A 9789-nucleotide genomic window follows, 5' to 3' on the forward strand; every position below is an offset into this window, starting at 1 on the left:
AGTGCGTATTCAAAAAATTTTGAAATTAATAATTGAATTTTTTGCAAACATTATTTCTTTAATTATTTACTCTATGCATTCACACTCATGTAATACGCGCGTAAAATTTAAAAGTTTTAATTTACTATCAGATAATTTTTAATGAAAATCTCAGAGTAAAATTAAACATTCAAAATTTTAAATTTTTATAATGAAAACTTAAAAATTTTTGAAATTTCAAAGGCGGTAAATTTGAATTCATTCAAATCGTCATGAACTATCTTACGTTTAAGATTTTTAAATTCTCCCGCTATTTACCCAATAATTGCGCACGCGTCGACGCATGCGCGTCTTAAAAAAATGCGCGCGCATTCATGAGCACGACAGCTCCCGGTCTATTCACGTCCGCCATTTTTCAACCACAAAGCGTGTCGCCGCGTCGTTAATTAAATCGTGTATTTTTCCAGTAAATACTACTTAGGTAAGTGTTTTAACATTTAAATAATTAATTATTTTAAATTAAATACATTTTTTAATTTTATCTTCTTACATCTCATTCGTTATTTACCTAAAAAAATAGTTTTCTCGCAATTTCAAATGTGAACCTCAAATATTTTCTATCAGTGATTCTCATAATTTTAATTTTTATCCTGTCAGTTTTTACCCGACCTTGAGTGCTTACAATTTTTTAAATTTTTTTTTACTCGAATTTAGAAAATCCCTCAACTTTTATTTTTCCAGGTGAGGTTAATTTTTTTAAAATTTTAATTTCCGTATTTTCCGGTAATAAAAAAAAAAGTAGGAGGAGAAATAATAAAAATAATAAAAAAAGACGCGACAAATGAAAGACGAAAGTGTCGAAAATGGCGGACACGGAGTCGAGTCAACGCCGGGTTTAGCTGCCGCGAAAGTAGAAAGGGAAAATATTTAAAGCTACGAAGATAATTAACAGTAGTGGGGAGTAAATACATAGACGAGGGGCTGCTCGAAGGGGTGAGCGGAAGCCCAGTGCGCCATAATACCTAGTGGGGGTTTCGACGGCATCATTTTGTTTCCCCGCACCGGATTATTGAGTTTGACGGAAAATTACTGCGATGTAAACGTGGCCATTTAGATTAAAGTTTAAATTTTTACAAATATATTATTTAGCGATAAAATAAGTTTGATATTTAATTTATTTACGTGTTTTTTCGAACCTCCAGGATGCCTTTTCGGGTATATATTGATATTAAAATAAAAAACCAGGAGTGTACGTAGCGAATTATAAAACCGGGCGTTTTTTTTTTTAGGGTCAAAAAAGAGGCAAAATGCCAGGCTTCAGTAGCGTGGGTACGTTCAAGATTTTCATTGGTAATCTTGCTGATAAAACATCAAATTCAGATATAAAACCATTATTTGAAAAATATGGTAAAGTTGTCGAGTGTGATGTCGTCAAAAATTATGGATTTGTCGTAAGTATTTTCTTTATTTATTTATTTATTTATTTATCTAGTAATTCTCTAATTGACATAATATTTAAAATTAAAAAAAAAGCATATGGAGAATGAAGAAGCCGGTAGAAACGCGATTCAAAATTTAAACGGAACTCCAGTCCATGGTCAGCCGATAAAATGCGAGGCCGCTAAAAGCCGGAAAGGTCCCAACACTCCGACGACAAAAATATTCGTCGGTAATTTAACAGATAACACGAAAGCTCCACAAGTCCGGGAGCTATTTGCTAAGTACGGTACTGTCGTCGAGTGCGACATCGTACGGAATTATGGATTCGTGCATCTGGAGGCTTCGGGTGATGTAAACGACGCTATCAAGGAGCTCAATGGTCAGATGGTCGACGGACAGCCCATGAAAGTCCAGATATCTACCAGTCGGGTCAGACAGAGGCCGGGTATGGGCGACCCGGAGCAATGCTACCGCTGCGGACGCGGCGGCCACTGGTCCAAAGAGTGTCCCAAGGGTGGTATGGGTGGAGGTCCTGATAGAAACGGTTTCCGAGACAGGATGTTTGGTCGCGATCCTTACCCACCACCTCCACCGCCTCCATTCCTCAGAGACCGTATCATGGGTGGTCGTGGATTCGGCGTAAGTTTTTTTTTAAATTGTTACCCGGGTGATCGATGAAAAGATTTGAATTTATTTGAATTTTATTTAATCAGGAGTACGATAGTTACTACGACCGGCGAGGATTCGATGACTCCCGGGATTTGTACGAGAGAAGATTCACCGGAATGTCCGGACCCCGCGATATGGACAGCTCGATGTTAGGACGGGATTTCCCACCAATGTCCATGCCTCCATTACCCGCGAGACGCGATCCCATGCCACCTATGCCTGCTCTAGGTATGGGTACCATGCGCGACAGCGGTTTCTCCCGCGGTAATGATTACGGTATGTTCAGCAGACGTTCACCACCTCCTAGTGGTAACAATGGACGATTCAGGTGAGTTTTATTATCACGTTATCTAAAAAAAAAGTCTACTATATTTAAATAATTAATTAATTTAATTAGTAGTTTATTTAAAAGCGGCACTGAAAAAATATTTAAATCGCGTTTTAAAAATTTGTAATTTATCGAATTGGGATTCGGTGATTTGTCTTCCCACTTTTTTAATTAAATTATTTTTGCTTTTGGTTCTATCACTTATCGAATTTTTATTTCAATGCATCAAAGTTTTAAATTTTATTGTTTTTTAATTACTGTTACTATTATTTTTTTTTTAATTGTTTTATTTTTTTGATGATTAATTTTTGACATTACACTTAAATTAGAAAATCGTTTAGTTAGAAATTAGAATCGATTATTTATTGTGACGCTGTTGTAGTAGAGGCATGTACGAGGACTTCAGCCGAGACTCGTTTGAGGAGCGTAGGTAAGTAAAAAAAAAAAAAGAATTAAAATAGAAGTTGAGTTGATAAGTAATCCCTTATTTTTATTTTAATTAATTAATTAATTATCTTAAACAATAAATCCCGTTTCCCTATTCGTTAATAATTTTCCTACGCTCAACTTTTCTCAACGTCGCGTTTTCTCGGTGCCGCTTACATACAAAATCTTTATCTATTTATTTATTATTTATTTTTATTTGATAAAATGTAATGTGGATAAGAATTATTATTATTTTAAATAAATATTTATTTTATAATAAATATTTTTAATTTTTCATCGCATGACTGATTATTTGTATCGGATTGTCCGACGTGGAGAAGAGTCGACTTTCCTACTTTATTTTTATCCATTTTACCTCGCATTTTTTTTTTATTTTTATTTTTTAGAAGTAATTTGCTAATTTATTTTTTTTTAAATCTTTGACTCCTTAAAAATTAATTATTTAAATTTTTTAATTTAAAAAAATAAAATAAGGAGTTGAAGATGGGCCATTTTGTCCAGTCCTATTTTATCCTGATTCAAAATCCTAACGCTGAAAAAAAAATAACGTATTGATGTATTGCATTATTATTTAATTGTAATTATATTTATAAATAATGAATTTATTTAAAAAAATTTTCAAAAAATGAATTGCCGGTTACGGCGATCGTGTAAAATATAAAATAATCTACGCATAAAAATTTATAAAAAAATTATTTTTTCGTTAGCAGACCGGGAATCCGTGGACCATCGCCGTCGCGCCGGTTCGCACCCTACTAAAGATAGACAGACGTCGTCGTCGTCGCGCTGTCGCCGTCGTCGTCGTGATCGGATGATCGGTGATGATCTCGGTCTGTTGCCGTCGTCGGTTTCAGTCTGACTCTGATTCTGACAGTAACTCTATGCCATTAATCGTCAGATAACCAAACAATCAATCAATCTATGAGACTCAATGAGTGATCGAGACATCTGTTGTGTCCGATCGTCTGTGTCTACGTCGTTGTTGTCTACTGCGTCGTCGTCGTCGTCTAAGTTGTCCTTTTGTCCTCGTCTTGGTCGCCGTCATCCGCACGCCCGTTGCACAGATTATGCAGGAAGCCCTCGGGATTCCGTGATGATACAACAAATATTAATAATTATTATCAGTATGATTTTTAAATAATAATAATAAACATTTAAATAAAACACACACTGGCCGTCACGCGCGAAGATCACTTTCAAAATTACCCAGGATTATTTTATCAGTTTAGAATTTATCAAGAATTAAATTAAATTCAAATGGATTCACGATTCACATTTTTTTAAAAATATATATATATGATAATAATATACTGATCAATACATAGATATATGTATATGAACAAGTGCCGTTGGTATGCTAACTGGATTAAAACAAATGCGACAATTAATAAAAAAGGAAAAGCAAAAAATTAATACATTAACAATTTGAAAATAAATTATAACTGCGTGTAATTATTTCTATAAATTAGATAAGGACTAAGGATAATTATTGATAATGATACTAATTAATGAATTAATAATAAATGATTGAATGGATTTTGAAAGTTTCCAAGTTATTTATTCGATTAATCGGAATTTGATTTTTTTTTTTATTTTAATTCAAGTTATCAATTTTTTTTTAAATCAACTGTACAAAAATTTTAATTTAATTATTTTATCACACGATTTTTTTAATTATCAATAAAAAAAATTATCAAATTCTTGACCTTTAATTTTTTTTTTTTTTTTTTGACCGCTCGTTTTTTTTCATTTGTAGAAACTTCGGTAACGTTGACCGTCCGGTTTAAATTAATTATAATTAACATTAATTATAATTAAAATTTTTGAAAAACTTTTGCAGAATCGAATGTAAAAAAAATTACCGGGCGTCTATCGTTATCGCAATAATTTGAAAAAAATTTTGTAACCCAGAATTGAAAAATTAATCATTTTATTAATTAAATGTTTTAATGATAAAAATAATTGTATGGTAATCGTGTTCTTATTCCCGCGATTAATTCTTTGGGCCAATGAATTTAAAGTGCATGTGAATTGACGTCCTGTTTGTCAACAAATGCAATTAATAAATAAATAATTAACTTAAATTATTTATTAATTAATTAATAAATTAAATGAATTAATAAATCAAACAAACGGAAATTGTAATGAATTGTAACGGTAGGCTCAGAGATTAACATAAAAATCTAATTAATTTAAATGTTAACGGACTTAACAAAATGGAGGTTTCAAAAAATAAAATGGCGTCGGTTTCTGTGACTAAGGACCCTGATAATTAATAATTAAGGTTATTCTACCATAGACATATAATTAATTTTTATTGTAGGATTAGACTCGATAATTATTGTAAACAATAAAACTAAATAAAGATAATTCGTGTATGGAAAATAATTAACAATTACTTTGTAATTAAGATAAGTCGATGTATAAGTCTCTGATGGATTTTTTTACCCTGATACTTTCTTGCATACCGATTGTTCATATAAATATATATTCAAAAAAATAAATTCCAGGTATTTTTTACTTTCGTGTTAGATATCATGATAATTAGTTGATTAATTAATCAATCAATCAATTAATTAATTAATAACTAACTATGTACGAACGCTATGTAATGATTAATTAATTTTGTGCATTAATGTATTATGTAATTGATAGAAAAAACATTACAAAAAAATAAGAACGTGTTTTTTTTTTATTTCGTTAAATGCTCATACATTTTTTTTTTAATTAATTGTATTTTTTTTAGCATCCCCTCCTCAATTAATCCGAATTTCATCCTAGCCAGCGAAATTCCTTTGCCTTAAACGCAATTTTCTTTATTTTTTGTACTGATTTTTTTAAAAAATCAAAGTATAAGAAATAAATTATTATTAGAAGATTGTGTTTAAGGTTTTGAGTTGTCAAAAAAAAAAATTATGCAAAATATGGAATTGTGCGAATACGAATCGACGCTTCGCTGGCTTCCTGCGCCGTACGCGTCGCGTTTCCGCGCTCGTTCGCGATTCGCGCTGACGCGTACACTCGCATTATATTTTGGCAACTTTCCTTTATTTTTACCATTCACCTCAACCTGGAAAATCAATCGCCTTTTCCTTACATTTAAAAAAAAAAAATAAAAGACATTTTCCTTATCCTGAAAATTGTAATAAAATTTTTCCAGTTTAAAAAAAATGTTTTCGAAGTAATTGTAATGAAATTTTTTTAACGTCTCATGTTATAACGGAGCTTAATCTTTAATAAAGTATTAAAAAAAATATATAAATGTCTTTTTTATTTCCTGATTATTTTTTAATTTAATTTAATTTATGTCACTCGTACAGAAGATTCGCCACTGAACTATTGAATTCTAAGGAAGAAAAAGGATTTTATTGGAAGTAATTTTTTAATCATCAAGATAATGGAGGCTGCGAAAATTGTAATTCAAAATACTTTTAATTTTTCTATCAAAGGTAAAGTATTCAGTAATTTAATTTTTTTTAATTATAAGTAAAATTTATGACTGAAATTTCTGTAAAAAAACGATATTTATATTGGAAACTTGGAGAAAATTATTAATAAATTTAGTAACTGAATTAAAAGCTGCTTAGTTTTGAATTTTTAAATAAAAATTAAAAATCCCGCTTTTTTTTTAAATATTTAAAGTTGACAATAAATATTTGAGTTGTAGGAAATTTTAAAAAAGAATTTACATGATAGAATTAAAAGTCAATCAGTTTTGAATTTTGAAATTAAAAATTTTAAATCCCGCTTTTTTTTTTATAATTAAAATTGTCATTTAAAAATATTTGAGTTGTAGGAAATTTAAAAAAAGAATTGTCATCAAAAGTTACAAATGTTTAAACACATTAAATAATAGAAACACTCGATTTTTAAAATTCCAAAGATTACTTGTGTAATTAAAAGTAACTCGCATGCGTACAGTCGCCATGACACCAAGTTTAAATTAAATGCTCAGTCTGCCGCGCTCTGTTGACCTGCCAACACGTGTTTTAATCACTTAATTGATTAATTAACTAATCATAGACATATATTTATATTATTCAAAAGAAATATATATACATATATTTTAAATTCCAATTTTATTGAAATGGCTGAAAAATTGAGGTAAATTACAACTAAGAATTTATTTTGAATTTCAAATTCTAGGTTAGAAATTTCTAAATAAAATATTCGAATATTTTTAAAAAATTAAAATTTTAAAAATCAAATAATTATTTTTTAAATTAAATTCTACACAATTAATTGATTATTTAAGGTTACAATCAATGTCTATATTTATAATTCGACCTTGAGTGATAAAATGAAGTGTAATTAATTGCTCATTGAACAAATTACTTAATTGCCAGCAAGTATGGAGACTAATTTATTTTTATTACTCATTTATTTATTTACTTGTAGGGAAGGTTTGATTCTGGGTTTGGGAAATCCGCTTCTAGATATTTCAGCAGTCGTTGACTCGGATTTTCTTAAGAAATACAATTTAAAAGCTAATGATGCAATTCTTGCTGATGAAAGTCATAAACCGTTGTATGATGAACTTATTGAGCAGTATCACGCTGAATTTATTGCTGGGGGAGCTGTACAAAATACTATGAGAGTTGCGCAAGTACGTTTATTCAATTACTTAATTAATTAATTATTATTATAAGTGTAAGATGAATCAAACTGGTCCATGTCAGCACTTTCTGAGATTTACGTTCGTAAGATAAAAGGGTGAACAGACGATTACACAATCGAGTGATAAGAAATTTTCCTATCGTTATGCTAATAGATATATTTTTATTTAATTTATTCATTTATTCCAGATCTACTTCAAAGGAAAGATTTTATTTTATTTAAATGTTTGCTTACTTTATTTTTACAGTAACTTTAGAATTTCTTGACTTAAAGTTTTTTACTCAAAAATTATTTGCTGGCCTCTGGGTGATATTTGAATTTTTTTCAGCTACGAATTAGCTTTTAAATTTTAAAATTCCCTCCTTTTTTAAATATTTTGTTTATATTAAAATTCCCTCCTTTTTTAAATATTTTGTTTATTTAAAAATTCCCTCCTTTTTTAAATATTTTGTTTATTTTAAAATTCCCTCCTTTTTTAAATATTTTGTTTATTTTAAAATTCCCTCCTTTTTTAAATATTTTGTATATTTTTAAATTTAAAGTTTAAATTTCTGACCCTGAACTAGACAATTATCAATTTTTGAATTTTTTTCCACAATTTGATTTTTAAAAAAACAAAAAACCAAAAATATGCGCATGTAGAAAATAAAAAAATCTATAGGTGCAATTTTTCAAATATTTTTTTTTTATAATTTATCATTTTTTAAAAAATTCAAAAATTATTAGATGTCGGCGAACTTTAGTATCATTTAAATTTTCGCGGGAAAAAAAATTTTCAAATGATTAAATGGAATGAGAGCTTGATTATTAAATATCAAAAATTATTATAGTGGTTTTTAGAAAAACCCCACGTCGCAACATTTATGGGATGTGTCGGCAAAGACAAGTATTCAAAAATATTAGAAGAAAAAGCCAGATCCAGTGGACTGAATGTTAAATATCAATACAATGATACAACACCAACAGGAACATGTGCGGTTTTAATAACCGGAAAGAGTAGATCACTTTGCGCAAACTTGGCAGCCGCAAATTGTTTTTCCATTTCTCATATTCATGAGCCAGAAAATCAGCGTCTGCTGGAGTCCGCTCAGTACTACTATATATCTGTAAGTTTTTAATTAATTAATCATCATAATTATTAACATTTTTCTGCGCAATTTAATTTTTTTATTATATACAAATTCTACTTTAGGGATTTTTCTTAACAGTAAGCCCGGAAACTATTCAAGAAGTTGCCAAGCACTCGCACAAAAATTCAAAAACATTTATGATGAATCTCAGCGCGCCATTTTTGTGCGAGTTTTTTAAAAAACCAATGATGGAAGCATTCCCGTATGTGGACATTATTTTCGGAAATGAAACCGAGGCCGAAACATTTTCTAAAGTCAACGACTTGGGTACTACGGACCGGAAAGAAATTGCGTTGAAAATGTCCAAGATGCCGAAAGTAAATGAAAAGAGACAGCGGATTGTCATAATAACTCAGGGTGCCGATAACGTAATTCTTGCTAAAGATAATTGCATTCAAGAATTTCCCGCCACTAGTTTGCCAGAGGAAAAAGTTGTTGATACCAACGGCGCCGGTGACGCTTTTGTTGGAGGTAAATTATTTTATTTAATTACTGTAATTAATTCTTATCAAGATTCTGATCTTTTTCACCGCGAGATAACTTTTATATTTATTATATAACTCATATAATTATTGTAATTATTTATTTAAATAGGTTTCATAGCCCAGTATGTACAAGGTGCGAGTATCGAGACTTGTATAAAATGCGGAATATGGGCAGCGACTGTTATTGTCCAGCGTTCCGGTTGTACGTACGAAGGAAAACCAGATTTTGCAATTTGACCAAAAAATTTTAATTTTAAAAAAACGAAATTGTATTTTTTATCTTATGAATAAAAAAGTTAATTTTAAATATATTTTTATTTAATATAAAATTTTTAGACTCCGCTGCAGCCATAGGAAATCGAGAGAAACTCCAACATTTAAATACTCCAAAGATTTCAGTCCCAAACACTTAGAACTAGTCACCATAGTGTGATTCAAACTACACCATACAGATATGGGAATAAAAACTCAAATTTGAAACAAAATAATTCAGTATCAACTCAGACAAGATTTAAAAATACGATACTGAAGTTAGCCGAGGCCTGATAATTTTTAGACTTTTAAAAACTCGACAAATCATAAGAAAAAAATTATTCAAAAAACTTGCACTTATAGTTTTTTAAATTTTCTACATGTGCATTTTAAAAATTTTTTTTTTTGTAATCGACGATGAAAATAAAAATCCAAAAATTGC

General features: G+C 29.8%; 2 protein-coding genes across 11 annotated transcripts; both read left to right on the forward strand.

Annotated features, from left to right (window-relative positions):
- Positions 1-357: 357 nt before the first annotated feature.
- LOC130664969 (RNA-binding protein lark) lies at positions 358-7391 on the forward strand. 10 transcript variants are annotated; one of them, XM_057465182.1, is made up of 7 exons: positions 358-460; positions 1269-1430; positions 1513-2058; positions 2133-2416; positions 2799-2846; positions 6184-6312; positions 7262-7390. In XM_057465182.1, exons 2-6 carry the CDS (start codon positions 1287-1289, stop codon positions 6239-6241), a joined length of 1080 nt encoding a protein of 359 aa, XP_057321165.1. In that variant the 5' UTR covers positions 358-460; positions 1269-1286; the 3' UTR covers positions 6242-6312; positions 7262-7390. The 10 variants fall into 10 exon arrangements, with proteins under 10 accessions (XP_057321165.1, XP_057321158.1, XP_057321159.1 ...); XM_057465175.1 differs by lacking the exon at positions 358-460 and adding an exon at positions 1009-1194 and having other exon boundaries at positions 7262-7391; XM_057465176.1 differs by lacking the exon at positions 358-460 and adding an exon at positions 1009-1194 and having other exon boundaries at positions 2802-2846; positions 7262-7391.
- On the forward strand, positions 6801-9404 carry LOC130664971 (uncharacterized). Its single transcript, XM_057465187.1, has 5 exons — positions 6801-6967; positions 7262-7469; positions 8311-8586; positions 8673-9081; positions 9205-9404. Exons 1-5 carry the CDS (start codon positions 6951-6953, stop codon positions 9330-9332), a joined length of 1038 nt encoding a protein of 345 aa, XP_057321170.1. The 5' UTR covers positions 6801-6950; the 3' UTR covers positions 9333-9404.
- Positions 9405-9789: the final 385 nt, after the last annotated feature.

The sequence above is a fragment of the Microplitis mediator genome, chromosome 3 (assembly GCF_029852145.1).
Source record: "Microplitis mediator isolate UGA2020A chromosome 3, iyMicMedi2.1, whole genome shotgun sequence".
Lineage (NCBI taxonomy): Eukaryota > Metazoa > Arthropoda > Insecta > Hymenoptera > Braconidae > Microplitis > Microplitis mediator.

What these genes read in the sequence shown, in the direction of transcription:
- LOC130664969 (XM_057465175.1), top strand. An exon ending in TCAAAAATTATGGATTTGTC is followed by an intron (nt 1,431 to 1,512) that starts GTAAGTATTTTC and finishes TTAAAAAAAAAG; the next exon opens with CATATGGAGAATGAAGAAGC. An exon ending in TGGGTGGTCGTGGATTCGGC is followed by an intron (nt 2,059 to 2,132) that starts GTAAGTTTTTTT and finishes TTATTTAATCAG; the next exon opens with GAGTACGATAGTTACTACGA.
- LOC130664971 (XM_057465187.1), top strand. An exon ending in ATACTATGAGAGTTGCGCAA is followed by an intron (nt 7,470 to 8,310) that starts GTACGTTTATTC and finishes AAATTATTATAG; the next exon opens with TGGTTTTTAGAAAAACCCCA. An exon ending in CTCAGTACTACTATATATCT is followed by an intron (nt 8,587 to 8,672) that starts GTAAGTTTTTAA and finishes ATTCTACTTTAG; the next exon opens with GGATTTTTCTTAACAGTAAG.